Source organism: Erythrolamprus reginae, chromosome 3 (genome assembly GCF_031021105.1).
Source record: "Erythrolamprus reginae isolate rEryReg1 chromosome 3, rEryReg1.hap1, whole genome shotgun sequence".
In the NCBI taxonomy this organism is placed as follows: Eukaryota; Metazoa; Chordata; class Lepidosauria; order Squamata; family Dipsadidae; genus Erythrolamprus; species Erythrolamprus reginae.
The window spans coordinates 63,127,973-63,146,127 of record NC_091952.1 but is presented as its reverse complement, the minus strand read 5'-3'; the positions used below and the strand labels follow the sequence as shown (position 1 = coordinate 63,146,127).

Below are 18,155 nucleotides of genomic sequence, written 5' to 3'. Positions count from 1 at the left end.
AGCTGCCACAAGGGCAGATACAGTGTGCTCATTATATACAGTGATACCCTTCATTTTTGCCAGCGCTGCTTTGAAGCCCAATGAGGGGAACCTCAGGGGAATCCCTGCGCTTCGGCTGATAACGGAAGTCTGGAGGTGGGGTTTCCCAGCGAGGGGAGCCTCGGGAATCCCCGCGCTTCGGCTGACAACAGAAGTCCGGAGGGGGATTTCCCAGTGAGAGTAGCCTCAGGGGAATCCCCGCACTTTGTCTGACAACGGAAGTCTGGAGGCGGGGCATCCTAGCAGTGGCTGCTCAGGTTTGTAAGGTGAAAATAGTTTGGCCAAAAAATCTTAAGCACCGGGTTTGTATTCGTATGAAGAGGGGTTCGTAAATCCCTCCGGGACCGTCTTCTGCTGCACGAATCCCAGCGGCCGATAAGGTCCCACAGAGTTGGCCTCTGGGTCCCGTTGACTAAACAATGTTGTCTGGTGGGCCCCAGGGGAAGAGCCTTCTCTGTGGCAGCCCCGGCCCTCTGGAATGAATTCCCCCCAGAGATCAGAACTGCTCCCAACTCCTTGTCTTTTGTAAATTGCCCACCTATATCGCCAGGCATGGGGAAATTGAGACATCTCCCCAGGCTTATATAGTTTTATGCATGGTGTGCTTGTGTTGTATGGTTTTTAAATGATGGGTTTTTAGATGCTTTCTTTTAAATATTAGATTTGTTACACTGTCACATTGTTATTATTATTGTTGTGAGCCGCCCCAAGTCTGCGGAGAGGGGTGGCATACAAATCTAATAAATTATTAAATTATTATTATCACTGTACTTAGTATATGAAGAAAGCCGTTAACCATTTTTCTTTAGCCGTACCATTACTATGTGATGCTATGGTATAGGGCAGTCATGGAGAACTTTTTTTGCTCATGTGCCAAAAGGGTGCGTGTGAGTGCAATAGTGTGTGCATGCCCATACGCATAATTCAATGCCCTCCACCCCGTGCATGTGCACACAACTCCCCCATGCTGCCTTCCCCCTTGCATGCATGCAAGGCTCACTAAACACTTCGGACTTCCGGTAGGTGCGTTGGGATGTTTTTTGCCCTCCCTAGGCTTCAAAAAAGCTTCTAAAACCTGGGGAGGGTGAAAAACTGCCCAACAGCTCAACCAGAAGTACATTTCCAAACTTCTAGTAGGCCCATTGGGTCTTTTTTCACCATGCACAGGCTACAGAGCCTTTCCTGAAGCTTGGGAAAGGTAAAAATGACCTCCCCCTCCTCCGCCCTCCAGAACAATGTTTCCCAACATTGGCAACTTGAAGATATTTGCTGGCTGGGGAATTCTGGGAGTTGAAGTCCAAATATCTTCAAGTTGCCAAGGTTGGGAAACGCTGCTCCAGAAGTCCAGTGGAAGCTAACATAAGGCAAGCCTCGAGGGTCCTCAGATATAGCTCTGCATGCCATCTGTGGCACCCATGCCATAGGTTCGCTATCACGGGTATAGGCATATCTCAGTAGAAGACATGGTTATGCATAACATGTTACTTAGTTTGTTGTATTTATTTCATCCTCATTGTATAGTTATTCAATATAGCCCAGTGGATTGTTTCTTGCACTGTGTCTATTGTGCTATTTATTTATTTATTTATTTATTTGTTTGTTTATTTATTTATTTTGTATTCTGCCCACTCCCGAAGTACTCTGGGTGGCTTACAACAATAAAAAATAGTATAAAAACAGTTTAAAATCCCATGAATACAGTCATATTTCATGCAATCTTACTGTGGCAGGAACTAAAGAGGGTCAATTGCTCATGGCCCCCAGGTCTTCCAGCAAAGCCAGGTTTTCAAGGCTTTCTAGAGCTACTAACTACTGGGGGGCAGTACAGATCTTGAGGGGTGGTTGGTTCCAGAGAGCTGGTGCCACCACAGAGAAGGCCCTCCCATACAGCCCCACCAGCTGACATTACTTAGTCGATGGGACTCAAAGAAGGCCAATCCTATGGGCTCTAATCGGTTGCTGGGAGCTATATGGCAGGAGATGGTCCCCGAGATAAGTCTAGCTCTAAGCCATGTAGGGTTTTATAGGTGATAACCAACACCTTGAATTGTGACCGGAGATCAATTGGAAGCCAATGAAGCTCAGAGTGTTGGTGTGACGTGGGTGTACCCGGATACCCCCACAATTCATGCAATACTTTTCAAAGGTAGTTCCATGTGGAGCATGTTGCAATAATTGAGCCGCGAGCTGATAAGGGCATGAGTGGCCATGAGCAGAGCCTCCTGGTCCAGGTAGGGCCGCAATTGGTGCACCAGGGGAACCTGTGCGGTGGAGGATTGGTATATTAAAGTCCAGCCTCAGCAGGGAATGATCTGACCTGGCAATGAGCTTTAGAACTCAGTTGAGGGCATTGCTTAAGCTAATTTGAATAGGCCTGCTACCAAACTGAAAAGCCTTTTTAAAATTTTATAATTCAGCAAGGAAAGTAATAGGAATAGGATTATGTGGAAGAAAACATAATTGTTTTCTCAAACTCTTATTTTCTTATAATCATGTCTGACATACTCAAAAGTGGATTATATATTATTAAGCTATTTTCAAAGTTATGGTTATGGCCATTTTCATCTTTTCCTGTACCTTGTAATCCACTACTCTCTCATTCTACATTGTTCTATTCTTAGTCTCAATTTCTATGACACCAGTAACCCATCACAGGACGTTTCTCTCATTGGCTATTTAGTGTTAAGTCTTTAGCGCCTACTTAAACATCAGAAGCTGCTTTGAAGAAGCTGTCACTATTTTAAAACTCTCAAAGAGCTTCTTGCCTTCCCTCATTAAGGAAGTTTATTCTTAACAGCTTCTGTCCTCTTTTCTACTTTATTAGTTTTCTTCTGAGTGATCCCTTCTATATGAATATTTAATAAAGACTGGGGGGGGGGACTTTTAGAATACCTCACTGTTCCTGTTTAGCTTTAAATATGGGGAATATGGATGGCAAATCTGTTGAAGAATTGAGTGCTACGGAGTGCCACCAGTGGTACAAGAAATTTATGACAGAGTGTCCCTCTGGACAATTGACTCTACATGAATTTAAACAGTTTTTTGGATTGAAAAATCTGAGTCCACCATCAAACGAATACATTGAACAAATGTTTGAGACATTTGATTTTAATAAGGTAAGTGATTTAATATAATAGTTATAGCTTCCCAGATTCATTGACAGTTTAACTTTACAAGTTTAATGCATTATTATTATTATTATTATTATTATTATTGCATATACTATTCTGTATTTGCATCTCTCTCTCTCTCTGTATGTGTAGAGAGAGAGAAGATTTAAGTTGCAGAAGATTTAGAAATGTTGATCTGATCAAGATAACCAAATGGAGTATTGTGGTTCTTTAAAAACCCACACACATTTATTAGATGATATATTCATGGGTAAGCATAATATATGAAACATGATGTCAGAATGATTTATAAATTTTTAATGTGTCTCAAGATTTGTGCTTGTGCTGACAAGCAAGTGATATATAGAGATCTATTACGCAATGGTCAATGAAATAATTTATGCACATTGATTCGTTTTCTGCTTTGGCTGATAGCCAAATGATTTTCATTGTAATTTCCTTCTACACAACACCAGGTTGCTTCAGTTTTTCTCTTGTGTCATTTACTTTTTTAGATCAATCACTAAATACTTAACACTACAAAAGTGCTTTTCATATCCAAATAATTTCAATGTGGCAAGTATTAACAATATCTGTCAATTGCAGTTGTACAAATATAAAATGATAACACTGAATCAGCTTTCTATAAGACAAAGTTAAAAATTCTGGCTGGGAATTTGGGGGTACTATAGTTCCCCCAACTATGCTATAGTTCCAGTCCAGAATGGAGTTATCTTATGAAGGTCATGATTTTGACTAAGACACTAAGTCGTATTATGAAGCTCAATTGTTGACTGCTGACAATGGTAGGGAACCAGATACAGAATTCTGTGGGAAACTTTGAGGAGAATAGCTCTTTCTGAAGGAAAGCATATAAATATGGAATTGTTTGTTTGTTGACATTAAAGAAGCAGGCTAGGGTTTCTTGTTGGGTCAGCTTTCTCCATCAAAGCAAAATAGATTGAAGCATGAAAAATCCTTTGAAGGAAATTTAAGAAATTCCTAGCTGTAATACATAATTTCCAATGAGGTATTGGTTAGGAAGAGTAAAATGAAAAATAAAAAGCACCTTAATTCGGTGAAATGCTAAATTATGTGAATTTCATTATGTGAGTGGAGATGGAGCACACATGATTGACCATGAGAGATCAGGCAAAATCGATGCCATATAGGAAAAAAGTTGATAGTAGTTCTAACAGAAAGAATTCTGTAAGACATTGAAAGATATGGTTCTAATACGGACAATTAAAGGGTCCTGAAATATAGACTGTTAAGTAAAAATTATGGTATAATGAATATATATTCAGATATATATTCAATAGAAGGGAATATTCAATAGAAAGGCTGCATTGCTACCAATTGGTTTCCAGATGCAATTCAAAGTATTGGTTATGGTATAAAGCCCTATATGGCATCGAACCAGGTTACTTAAGGTACCACCTCCTGCTTCATGAGCCCCAGTGACTAGTCAAGTCCCACAGAGTCGGCCTTCTCCAGGTACTATCAACTAGACAATATTGTTTGGCAGGGCCTACGGGAAGAGCCTTTCCTGTGAGAGCCCCAGCCCTCTGGAATCAGCTCCCCCCAGAGATTCGCACTGCCCCCACCCTCCTCTCCTTCTGCAAGAGTCTGAAGACTCACTTGTGCCATCAGCAGGGCTGCCAATAGACTGGTACTAGTGGGAGTGGCGTCACGGGCCCGGGGCAATTGAATAATGGGGGGGGGGGCTCCGGGGCCCGGTGCTTCTCCTGCTGAGCCCAGTCCTCTCCCGGTGGCTTTCGGCTCCTCCCGCCGAGGAGCTGCAAGGCTGGCCTCGGAACCCCGCGCGGCCAGCATTCCCTCGTGCCCGGCGGGCTCCCCTTTCCTAAACCCCCGCCAGCCCCCTCCTTCCCTTCCCGCCCTGCCCTCCTTCCCCGAGGCGTCCCTTGCCCATCATCCCCTGCCGGGCAATGGGGCAGCGGGACTGCTAGATGGGCAGCTCTTCTGGCAAGGGTGGGCAAGGCGCACCCTTCTCAGCTCTCGGTCTCCGCCCGCGCAGAAAGCATCCTTCCTCGCACCCAGCGCCGGCCATGGGGGCTTCCGCCGCTGCCTTCCGCAAGGCCCCCCAAGGAGCCGCATGGGTCTCCAGCCTTCTCCTGGTGAGTCACCGCGGCAAGGATGCGGGTGAGGGAGAAAGGGAAGAACCCGGCGCCTTGGGCGCTTCCCTCTTGCTGAGCGGGGTAGGGAAGGAGCCGGCATAGTCAAAATCACAATTTCTTTCATTTCTTTTTCTTTCTTTCTCTATTTCTCTCTTGCTCTTTCATTCTTTTTTCTTTCTCTTTCTTTCTTTCTTTCTCTTGCTTTCTCTCCTTCCTTCCCTCTTTCCATTTCTTTCATTCCCCCTCTCTTTTTATTTCTCTTTCATTCTCTTTCTTTCCTCTTTCTTTCTTTATTTCGTTTCTTTTTCTTTCTTTCTCTCTTTCTCTCTTGCTCTTTCATTCTTTTTTTCTTTCTCTTGCTTTCTTTCTTCCTCTTTCTTTCTCTCCTTCCTTCCCTCCTTCCATTTCTTTCATTCCCCCTCTCTCTTTTTATTTCTCTTTCATTCTTTTTCTTTCTCTTTCTTGCTCTTTTTCTTTCTCTCTTTTACCTTCCCTTCCTCTATTTCTTCTTTTCTTTCTCCTTCCTACCTTCTTCCCTCCCTTCCTTCAGTCCTTCCTCTCTTACTCTCCCCTTTCATAAGTTTCCTTCCTTCCTTCCTCTGTTCCTGTCCCTTCCCCCTTTCTTTCTTTCTTTCTTTCTTTCTTTCTTTCTTTCCTTCCTTCCCTCCCTCCATTTCTTGCTTTCCTTCTCCTTCCTCCCTTCTTTCCTCCCTCACTCCCTTCTTTCACTCCTTCCTCTCTTACTCTCCCCTTTCACACCTTTCCTTGCTTCCTCTGTTCCTGTCCCTTCCCTCTTTCCTTCCTTCCTTCTCACCCTCCGTCCATTCATTCACCCATTCCTCTCTTGATCGCCCCTTTTACCATTCCTTCCTTCCTTCCTTCCTTCCTTCATTCATAGCTCGCCCTCGCCTTTCTTCCCTTCCTTCCAGATGGGAGTGCCCCCTCAAGACACCCGCCTGACTGCTGGTACCCTGCTTTTTCTCTCCCCTCGTCCTTTCCAGCTCCTCGCCGGTGGCTGCCGGGTGTGGGATCCCCCTCCCCTCTCCCCTCGCTAGAAAGCACATGGTTTTGTCAACAAGAAGGGAGAAGTGCCAAGGAGCCGTAAATAAGCCTCGCTCCGCCTGACCGATGCCAGGATCTTTCTTTCCCTTGTCACTCCCGCTTCTTTCTTTCTCCTGGACGAGTCCACACAATCGGCTTAACCCAGTTCCTGAAATAGCCTATGGCAGTGCTTCCCAACCTTGACAACTTGAAGATATATGGACTTCAACTCCCAGAATTCCCCAGCCAGCATTCGCTGGCTGGGGAATTCTGGGAGTTAAAGTCCAGATATCTTCAAGTTGCCAAGGGTGGGAAACACTGGCCTATGGGACCGCCTCGCTTGGCGTGAAGCGGGAAATGATCCCCGGGGGATGGAGTGGCTTGGCGACTTAAAATAGTTTTAAAATGGCGGGGGGGGGGGGGGGCAGACACTTAGGCTGTATGGGGCCCCAAAATTCCTGATGGTGGCCCTGGCCATCAGGCTTGGGGCTATTAAACTCTAGCCCCCTGGCCAATGAATGAAATATATGTTTGTTTGGAATGGGAATTGTTGATTTTTAATGAAATTAGAGTTTTTAGATTAGCTTGTTTTTAAATTTAATTGGATTCAGAACACTTTGTATTTTGTTGTAAGCCACCCTGAGTCCTCGGAGAGAGGTGACATATAAATCCAACCAATCAACCAACCAACCAACCAATCAATCATTGGTAATTCATGGTTGAATGTGGAATTCTTGATGCTTTCTAACCTTAGTTTATTTATTTATTTATTGGATTTCTATGCCACCTCTCTCCGAGGACTCGGGGCGGCTCACAACATATAATAAATAATATACAATATCTTGAATCCAATTAATTAATTTAAAATCTAAAACTACAAAAAACATTTTTAAAAAGTTGGTTGTTTGCAGATGTTTCATTACAGCACTAAGTTACATCATTACATTCATTCACTGTGTATGTATATCTAAGTATTTGTTTATGTGCTGAACAAAATTTTCAAGCCTAAATCACATCTTTTATTAGTCCTTTTATTAAATGCTATCAGAGAAGCAATGCTCTGATACAATCCCAAAATTTGGTAAAAATGGAGCAAGAAATCAAAATTACAGTGGAGTTTTGATTGGCTTCATTACTCAATGGATCAAACAAGTAGCAAATGGGCAAATCTAATCTACACAAATATTTATGTAAAAATGAGCCCTGTATTATTCAGCAGGATGTAATTTTTATGAATTGTTTAATCAAGCTGCCTTAATTCCAGACTGTGATATTGTACAGATAAATTCATCTGTACAAAGAAAACCAGTGTTGTCCATTGTGTGCCAAGATTGTGATACATTTTTTTCACTTTCTTTGGACACCATTACAGATGAATTTGAGTTTGCAGCTCCTTTCTGTTCTTTCGTAAATTAATTTATAGGGTTGATTGATTTGTATTGGCCCATTTAAGAAATCTCTTACCTGAAAACCTTGTTTGATCTCATAAAGCCAATGAATCTCAATGGACCATCACATTATTACTAGTTAATAGCATACCATTTTAAGAAATGATGTGCAAAGAGTTGAAGACCAACAAACCAGATTGAAAAAATTGTCATATTTATTTTCTTTGCTCATAATGACTGAATGTTAACAGTTGAAATTAATGTTAAAATGTCTTGTGTTTGAACAGTTCCCCATGCAGTACTATTTACTTTTTTGATTAGCAATTTTATTATACAATTGCATGGGACAGTCCTAATCTTTTAACTTTCATTCTAAAACAAGAATGTTTGGCCTTAAGCAAAATAATCAGTACAAAAGGGAAAAAAAACATAATTTCTGAATAAGAGCTTTCAAGCTCAAGAGGATAACTACAACATTTGATGGTAGCTGCAACATCAGCAATAATAATCATAAAGCACAAGTTCAAAAGTACACTTATAAAAGCTGTGGAAGTATAGCTGTAGCGTATTTAAATGAATGTGTCACTTTTTCCTCTTCAATAGGATGGATACATTGATTTTATGGAGTATGTGGCAGCTCTAAGCTTGGTTCTGAAAGGGAAAGTGGAACAGAAATTGAAGTGGTACTTCAAGCTGTATGATGTCGATGGGAATGGCTGTATTGACAGAGATGAGTTGTTAAACATCATTAAGGTAAATTATTTGCTTCAATCTTTTCTTCAGTCAATTGCTCTTTTCATTATATATGCTGACTATATCCAGACATTGCCCTTGATCAGTGTTTCCCAACCTTGGCAACTTGAAGATATCTGGACTTCAACTCCCAGAATTCCCCAGCCAGCGTTTGCTGGCTGGGGAATTCTGGGAGTTGAAGTCCAAATATCTTCAAGTTGCCAAGGTTGGGAAACACTGCCCTTGATGCTAAAAAAAATTAAGTTTCCCCCACACTACATGTGCCATATATTTAAGTTTCACCCACACTATTATGTACAGGAAAATGAAAGAAGAAATTGTAATATATTCAATGTAGAGGATGCTATATTTATAATAGAGGTGATTTTAAACTCTATATAAAGTCACTTAGTCAAGTCAGCTAGTCTAGCAACATTATTAAGCACTAATGATTGGCAGTGTATAATTGTCATAACTATAATAATTCAAGAGATATTAATAATATCAACAATACTTGGAACTTATAATGATAAACCTAATATTCAATCTTCTCTATTACGAATAGAAGCAGGAAGATTCATGAGCTATTTTTGGTGATTCTCACTCCCCCCAAAATATGAGTCAGAATAGTAGTTGCTAAAATTTCCTATGGTAATGAACGTTCTACCCGAGGTGAGTTTAGTCCCATGTCTCTTAGCCTTCCAGAAGGTCTTCCTTAAAACATACTTTTTACAGCAATCTTGGAAAACCCTTGGGAAGCCTGCAACGTGTTGATTATTATTTATGAAATATATTTGGTGCCCATCTCTTTTCAATGTGACTCTAAGTAGAAGGTAATATGTAAGTTAATTAGTATTCTCCTGCACTCTGGGTTTTTTAAAATGTTTTTACCATTTACAGTACTTGTACTTAGGGTTTGATGATGGTTATACTGTTTACTGGTACAATGGTTATACATTGCCCAGATTTATGTCATCTGAGAAGGGCAGCTGTATACGTTTGCTAAATAAAATACATTTAAAAAACCCCAATGTCTGTTAGAGGAGAATCAAACTGTGGTGGAGCAGGGGTCAAATGGATCACCTCAAAATGTTTAAATCATTAATGGGTGAGAGGCAGACCAGAGGAGAGGGGCGGCATACAAATCTAATAATGTATTATTATTATTGTTGTTGTTGTTGTTATTATTATTATTATTATTATTATTATTATTATTATTATTATTATATATTTCTCCTTTGGTGTGGGCAAAGTGCTTAAAGAAATTTCACAACCTTTCCTAGATTAACGTACAAGCAGAAAGCAGGAAGACACTGGATCAATGGATATACAGACAAAATACTAGGTTGATTAGAACTGTCTCAGAAATATATAAAAATATAATCTGATTTTCACATTTTAAAATCATAAATTAATTTGTAACTCCTATTGGAAAATCTATACGAAAATTTGTGGATTTTCTTTTTTTAAAAAAAGTCATACATTTCCAAACTGTTCACAGGTAATTGAATGTAGACCTTTTTAGATATTTTTAAATATATATCTATTTCTTTTCAGGCAATTCGCACCATTAATCCATGTCAAGAAATCATGTCAGCTGAGGAATTCACAGATATGGTGTTTAATAAAATTGATGTAAATGGAGATGGTAAGAAACTTTTCTATCTACGCTGAGATATTACTGATTGGATGCAATCCAATAATAAATAATGATACCTGAGTAGGAAAAAGGCTAAAACTGACAATTTGTCAATGTTGGAAATGACTGGATGCTATCCCATTTCTTTTTGGCTAGATAACTGAATTTAGCTAAACTGTTAGCAATTCTACTTCCTTGAAGTCTATTGTATGGCACCCACCACCACTTCAAATTAGTCCCCAAAATATTGGAATAATTATCAATGGGAAATACCCAAAGTGCTCATCAAGAAGAGAAAGTTAAAGTTAAAACCAGCTAAATATTGAGGTCCAGAAATCAGATCTTCCAGTTACTTAAAATCAGAAGCAGAGGAGTTATTTACAAGCTGAAGCCTGAATTTTCTTATGTGAAAGTAAGAAAATGGTAAGTGGAATGAAACCCATATGCCTATCCCATCCATTCAGCCATCTGCTTCAGTTTTGAGTCTTGCATCTATCCATAGAGAGAAACTTGTACAGACTTTGAAGTCTGATGTCAGCCTTTGATGCAGGCTAGATCAAGAAACAGGCATGGCATGGATTCCAGGAATGCTTGTTTTGTAGTAAGATAGAATAACAGAACCTTGAAAGCTGTCCAAGTTTCTCCCTGTCCTATCTTATACCATATACAATCAAAGTAAGGTTGCTTTGTGTTTCTTTCTCATTTTCTCCTCTTTCTCAGGATTGAAGGAACTTAATTGTTTGCTTGTTTGTTTTTTCTCTACCTCCAAGGTCAATTCTAAATTCTTTAACAGATCCCTTGGCAAATGTTGGTGGATTTGAATTTGGTTGGTTTATCCATCAAACTTTTTAATGTTCTAACCAAACTGGGAATTTTGTATTGCAGGAGACGCAGAGTAACGACACGGACACAAGAGCTGGATTTAAAACTGGGTCATTTTTATTTAACATAAATTTGCATAATTTATTAATTAAATTAGCATAACTAGAATAATTAACTATGACCCTAACAAGGACCCGCAGGGTCAAACAATTACTTCCGGGGCGGAAAATGACGTAGAATAAACTTCCTGGGCAACTTCTGGGCGTAGTTCCATGCTAATCCAGGTGAGGGACCACTCCCTCACCTGAGACTTTGCCATGCACTTGCATGTGGGAGGTCCTGCCGGCTAACCCCTAGAAGGGGAATTAAATGGGCGGGACCCAAAGACAGGTTCCCCCCAACTGCTCAGGTATCCAATACCACAAGCTTTGGAGAGAACCTGTCAATCATCTCCAAAGATGCCCAACGGAGAACACGCAGTTGCTAAACCACCACCCAGTTTTCCGCCCCTAACTTGCCTACCCAAATGACCAAAGGTAAGCCAATTAACCTAACAGGTGCAAGCACCCCCTAACCGCTTATCCTTCTCCACAGTGTGGAATAGGCGAAAAAACGGCCATAGCTAAGAGGCCAGACTGCAAAAAATTCCTACTCGGCCCCCTAAGGGCGACCCAGAATAGCACACTGCAAAATAGGGAGGGCGGGTGGGTGTCTGCTCGTAATGACAGGTCCGGGCGAAAAGGCTGAGCCCGGGCCTGCCCGCCCTTTTATAGGGCAGGTAGGCCCCGCCCGGACACATCATTGATCAGGCCACCCTGTCCTGATCATCGGCCGAAATCTCGCGATCTCGCGAGATTTCGGCCGAAAATAACATGGCGGCTACGCCATGTGTCCTGGTGTCTGCCCGAACCCTCCTGCGAAAGGCGCCGGTGAGTGAGGTCCACCGGCGCTATTTGTCAAAGCATAAGAAAATGATACTTTTTTTCCCCAGAAGGTGACCAGACTTAAGCACTAGGGGATGATGCAGTTAGTGCTAACTGGATATCCATTGTTCACAAAATCAGCTCTCATTCATTTTGGCAGGCCATACATGAACTAAATTTTCTTGTTTGTTTCTATAGGTGATTTGTCTCTTGAAGAATTCCTAGATGGAGTACAGAAAGATGAGGTTCTACTTGACATTCTTACCCGTAGTTTAGACCTGAAACATATCTTTGAAATGATCCAGAATGATGGAAAGAACCCTGAAGCATCTGGAGCAGCCACAAAAGATGAATAGTCAAATTATTGTCTTTTGAAGAAAAAATGTAATATTTGGAGAACAAAAACTTAACACTAAAAATTAGAATATTTATGTTGTATGTAAAAGAGGTACTGTCTATTATGAACACACTGAATAATTGCCATCACCAATTGTTGAAGTCATCAGGTTGGTCTAGAAAATTAAGGCAATTATCAATGCTTTTGGGTCGGAGGAACACATAAAAATAGAAGAAGATCCTTAGTTTATTTCGGGGGTTCCCAAACCTGGCAACTTTAAGACTTGTGGACTTCGATTCCCAGAATTCCACAAGTCTTAAAGTTGCCAAGTTTGAAGACCTCTGGTTTATTTTAAAGTGTCTGTGAAGTAGGTATAAGAGAGAATTCTGAGATGGATCCACAAGATGCCTTATGCCATTTTGATTGCTTCTTGTGGTTGCTTCTTATGGTGAGGACACAAGTCAGTTAGAAGAGAATTAACTTAAGGAAAGTTGAAAAATACAGCTTTGTGTAGAATGTCTTTTTTATAATCCTAAGCAATAGTGAAATTAAATGGCATCCAAGATTACCTTCTACTTCTTGAATATCTAAAAATGGTTCTTTAAAATCAGTGCTGCAAATACCATTTACCAAAATTGATCTTGAGTCTGTAAATCTATTATAACTCCTTTGATATAAGCCATTTTTACATATTCAGAAGTTCTTTTTAATACATGAATGATAACGAATAATATTTTGGCTTTATATAGTTTTACAGCATGCCGCTTAAAGATGAAGTGCTATTTTTTACTGTAGCAAATATTGCTCATATAATATGCTACTTTTTTCAGAAAATAATACATCCTTTGAGTTCTTCATATGTGCATACCACTTTTGCTTCCCTAAAAAAATTCTGTGTTCTTTCTTTTAAAAAAATATGAGATTTATTATTTCTGTAGGTACTTTTTAAAAAAGGAAATGAAGCACAGTTTATGTTTAGTTGGTATCAGATTGACACTCAAATGCAGGTACATAGAGAAAAGCCCCAGATGATAAAATCTTTTCTAAATGAATAAGCTTTTGATTGTATGCAATATTCATTAGGGATTTTGTAGCCTAAGCATTATAATGACTACAATGAAAAAATCCATTCTTAAAAAAATACAGAAAATATTTGACTTTTGTAAGAGAAATTCTGAACATTTGTGACATTTTTAGCAAGGAATAATTATGTAAACGCACCTATATACTTGACTAGGAAAAAATATACTTATCTTTTAGCTTTGGTCTAGTGGTGAAGGCACCAGGCTTGAAAGCTGAAGATTGTGAGTTCTATTCCTGCCTTATCCATGGAAGCCAGATGGGTGATCTTGGGGCCATTCATTTTCTCTCAGCCCATTTCACCTGTTACAGTTGTTGTGTGGAAAATAGGGGGTGGACCATGTGTTGGGTATGTTTACCTTGAGTTATTTGTAAAAAAAATTAAATGTGGGATATAAGTAACACAAATAAAAGATAAATAAAATATTAAATTCATAACAGGGACTAAGGAATCATAAAGTACCTGAAAGTACTGGAAAATACTTTCTAGTATGAATTACAAATGCTACATGCAGAACTATGCATGGCTCAATCACATTTTCATTGTAAAGTTTTTATTGGCTAATCAGTGGTGGCATGAATAAAAATCTGTTTGAGTTACATGTGTCATCTTTGACATGAACAATGGGGCTGAAAATTGCCACACAAATTGAATAAAATGGTGTTGCCATTGAGAGAATAAATGAGATTAAGTGAGAAAATAAAGAGATTAATCCTGAAGGGGAGAGGGGAAAAAAAACCCCTAAGGTCTAAAACCATAAATTAGATTTTTGGGGGGGAATAATGCTTGCTTTAAAATCAAATAAGAGGAAAGTGAGCATTATTTCTTTGAGTTTTAGCTTCAAAATAAGTGCTGCGCCATAACACTTTATGGAAACTGTAATATTATAAGATACTTGATATAGCAACACATTTATCTGTATCATTGCCATACCCACTGATAATATATATGTAGGCAGGTGTTTGAATGATTGAACTGATACTGGAATTAATAATTTCCCTGAGTATAACTATTTTATATTAGATTTGTTTACATAGACCTCTGATTTTCTATATATATTTCGGTTTACATGTCTGATTTTATTTTTTTATACTTATAGCACAATGAAATGACTCATTAAAGTTTGCATTTTATAAAATCATCCATTTGGGATTTTTATTTTTGAAATCAGTACTGTATATGTTTTTTCCCTAAATTTTCCAAAATGTTTGGTATAATGATGAAGTATAATGCTGGAAACTGCAACAAATTTGAGCATGGGACTCAATGGCATTTGTGGGACTGCCCAAAAGTTTAAGATGATAGTTGTGGCAGCATAGTCAAAGCCTCAATTCTTTTGAAGAAAAGGAGGGGAGGGGAGAAGGAGAGGGAAAGGGAGAGACTACCTTGTAAGGTAATACAGAATCAACCAGGGTATTAGTGGTTGAGATAAGAAACAGTGAACTTGACTTACTAACATACAATATATTCATATCAAATTATTTCATTTGTATTTGCTGACCAAGTTATCTACTTGTTGGTGGTTAAACAATTTATTCCACAATCTAGACTGATAAAAACATCTGTAGAATCATAAAATTCTAAAAGCCATTTGGCTATTAGTTTATTTACTTGGAATTCTATATATCACATGAAAGAATTATTGCTATCTTTTATCATCTACATTCCAGTCCTGTTTCCTCATTAGATTGCTCCATAAAACACCAACAAAGATCTTTAGTCTTTCCAGATATGTCCCTTAAAATGTGTATTATCTCCAGACTTTGCAGCCAGAATTCTATTTCCACTTGTATCCCTTTATCATCTGCCATCATGATAAAGGATGTTATTAATTGTATGCTTTTTTAGCTTTCTTAATGTTTATTTAGTTATTTTTATTTATTATTTCAGGCATGTATTGAGATAACATATAAAACATAATTATGAATACTTGAAATGGAACATTAGGACAGGGACATTAGGCATACTGGTGCACTTATGCACACTCCTTAAAGACCTCTTAGTAATATTTTATTATTTGGATTTGTATTTATTTATTATTTGGATTTGTATGCCGCCCCTCTCCGAAGACTTGGGGCGGCTCACAACAAGTGACAAGAATTATAATCATGTATATTATTCCTTATTCATCAAAATATCTTCTATTTGTATTTATGTAACTGCGAATCAATTTGAGCTGCTTTTCTATTCTGCATTTGCATGGGAATGAGGAAGGAATGGAGGAAGGAAGGGAGGGAGGGATTTAAGTTTGTGTAGAATTCAATTTGCAAGGATTTTCATGAGATATCTTTGTCCTTATAAAAAAAATATATGTTTTTGTTTCTTCCATAGCCTAGAATACCACCAACTGGCCATTTCTAGAATTACACTCCTTTAACTTATATTCATGTCACAAAAATGTTATGTATTTCTGGTACCAGGACATCTTTCATACTCAAGTTTTGTTAAACCATTACCACAATAGTGTGTCATCTGTGTACAGTATTCTCTATTTAGTTATCCAGTTCTTTATGGCTGCAAAACCATTATAGTTAGTGAGGTTTTTTTAAAAAGAAAGAAACTTTGATACTGAATTGTAGACATTATGTTGCTTTCTTTACTGGTTCTTCAAGATCTCTTTCTCACTGCCACCATAATGAGCTTTTATGGAGTTGATAAGCAAAACTGATGTTTGCTGGCAGGCTTGCACTGCTGAGCTATGTTTGGCTTTGGTGAGGCCTGCGACTGCCAGTTTATCCAAATTTAATGTGGGGCATTAGCAAAATGATTGGTGCACCAGTTGCTGGGGGGAAAACCTGCAAATTGCCTTTTATGAGAGGAGGAAAACTGTAGGTTATTTGTCAAAACTGGTCTTAAACTAGCTAATCCATGGGCCAAAGGGCAGGGGGACTGCCTTACCATGCATATTCTATACTTCCCACATATAAGGAATTGCATCATCAGATCTCAGAGATGATAATAGTGAGTTGCACAGTAAAACAAGTGATGTTGTACTGCTTTCCACAGTAGGATTCTTTTTAAGTTTCCCCTGGGTAGCAAGACAAAGGTTTGATAGATTTCCAAGAATACAAAAGGCTTGGAGAAGTAGAAATTCTTATAGGAAAATCTATAAGGCCATTACAGAAGAATTCTAGTGACTGCTGTGTATCAAGCCTTATTTATAATCAAATCAAAAGATTATTTTTGAGTGGGAAGTCCAATTTCCATGTACAGTGATCCCCCGCTCGTTGCGAGGGTTCCGTTCCAGGACCCCCCGCAACGAGCGGGTTTTCGCGAAGTAGCGCTGCGGAAGTAAAAACACCATCTGCGCATGTGCAGATGGTGTTTTTACTCCCACAGCGCTAGCGAGGAGCCGAAGATTGGGGGCGGCGCGGCTGTTTGCCGCCGGCATGGAGGGCTTCCTAGCAGCCCCCCAAACCCGGGTTGGGGGTCCGGGGGGCGCTGGCTCTCGGCGCTTTCGAGCTGAGTCCGGGAGCGAATTCGCTCCCGGACTCAGCTCAAAAGCGCCGATAGCAAGCGGCAAGGAACGGCTTGTCCACGCCGTTCATTCTCGGCGCTTTCGAGCTGAGTCCGGGAGCGAATTCGCTCCCGGACTCAGCTCGAAAGTGCCGAGAACGAACGGCAAGGAACGGCCTGTCCACGCCGTTCATTCTCGCCGCTTTCGAGCTGAATCCGGGAGCAAATTCGCTCCCGGACTCAGCTCGAAAGCGCCGAGAACGAACGGCAAGGAACGGCCTGTCCACGCCGTTCATTCTCGCCGCTTTCGAGCTGAATCCGGGAGCAAATTCGCTCCCGGACTCAGCTCGAAAGCGCCGAGAACGAACGGCAAGGAACGGCCTGTCCACGCCGTTCATTCTCGCCGCTTTCGAGCTGAATCCGGGAGCAAATTCGCTCCCGGACTCAGCTCGAAAGCGCCGAGAACGAACGGCAAGGAACGGCCTGTCCACGCCGTTCATTCTCGCCGCTTTCGAGCTGAATCCGGGAGCAAATTCGCTCCCGGACTCAGCTCGAAAGCGCCGAGAACGAACGGCAAGGAACGGCCTGTCCACGCCGTTCATTCTCGCCGCTTTCGAGCTGAATCCGGGAGCAAATTCGCTCCCGGACTCAGCTCGAAAGCGCCGAGAACGAACGGCAAGGAACGGCCTGTCCACGCCGTTCATTCTCGCCGCTTTCGAGCTGAATCCGGGAGCAAATTCGCTCCCGGACTCAGCTCGAAAGCGCCGAGAACGAACGGCAAGGAACGGCCTGTCCACGCCGTTCATTCTTGCCGCTTTCGAGCTGAATCCGGGAGCAAATTCGCTCCCGGACTCAGCTCGAAAGCGCCGAGAACGAACGGCAAGGAACGGCCTGTCCACGCCGTTCATTCTCGCCGCTTTCGAGCTGAATCCGGGAGCAAATTCGCTCCCGGACTCAGCTCGAAAGCGCCGAGAACGAACGGCAAGGAACGGCCTGTCCACGCCGTTCATTCTCGCCTCTTTCGAGCTGAGTCCGGGAGCGAATTTGCTCCCGGACTCAGCTCGAAAGCGCCGAGAATGAACGGCGTGGGCGGGCGAAGGGCGGGCGGCAGCGAGGAGTTTGCATGGGCGGTGGGGAAACTCCTCGCTGACGCCAGCAAGAGGGGGAAGACTCAGGGAAGCCGCCCAGCAGCTGATCTCCCGGTTGCCATCTACGCATGCGTGCCCACGGGCACGCATGCGTAGATGGTATTTTGACTTCCGGGTTGAAAAATAGCGAAGTACCCTGTTCGCAATGGTTGGGGACGCAATAAACGGGGGATCACTGTATATCTTGTTTTGCTAATGGACAGATTGGTTATCTGTCCATTAACATCAGTAACTTTAACAATTCCCCCTCATGGATGAAGGTAAGTGCCTATTTTGTGGTGATGGTGGTGGGCATCTGTTT

The 18,155-nt window shown here is 41.0% G+C and overlaps 1 protein-coding gene across 1 annotated transcript; it reads left to right on the top strand.

Annotated features, from left to right (window-relative positions):
* The first annotated feature begins 2,957 nt into the window (after positions 1-2,957).
* Positions 2,958-14,389, top strand: GUCA1A (guanylate cyclase activator 1A). The gene is made up of 4 exons (XM_070748919.1): positions 2,958-3,155; positions 8,320-8,469; positions 10,006-10,096; positions 12,031-14,389. Exons 1-4 carry the CDS (start codon positions 2,958-2,960, stop codon positions 12,186-12,188), a joined length of 597 nt encoding a protein of 198 aa, XP_070605020.1. The 3' UTR covers positions 12,189-14,389.
* Positions 14,390-18,155: the final 3,766 nt, after the last annotated feature.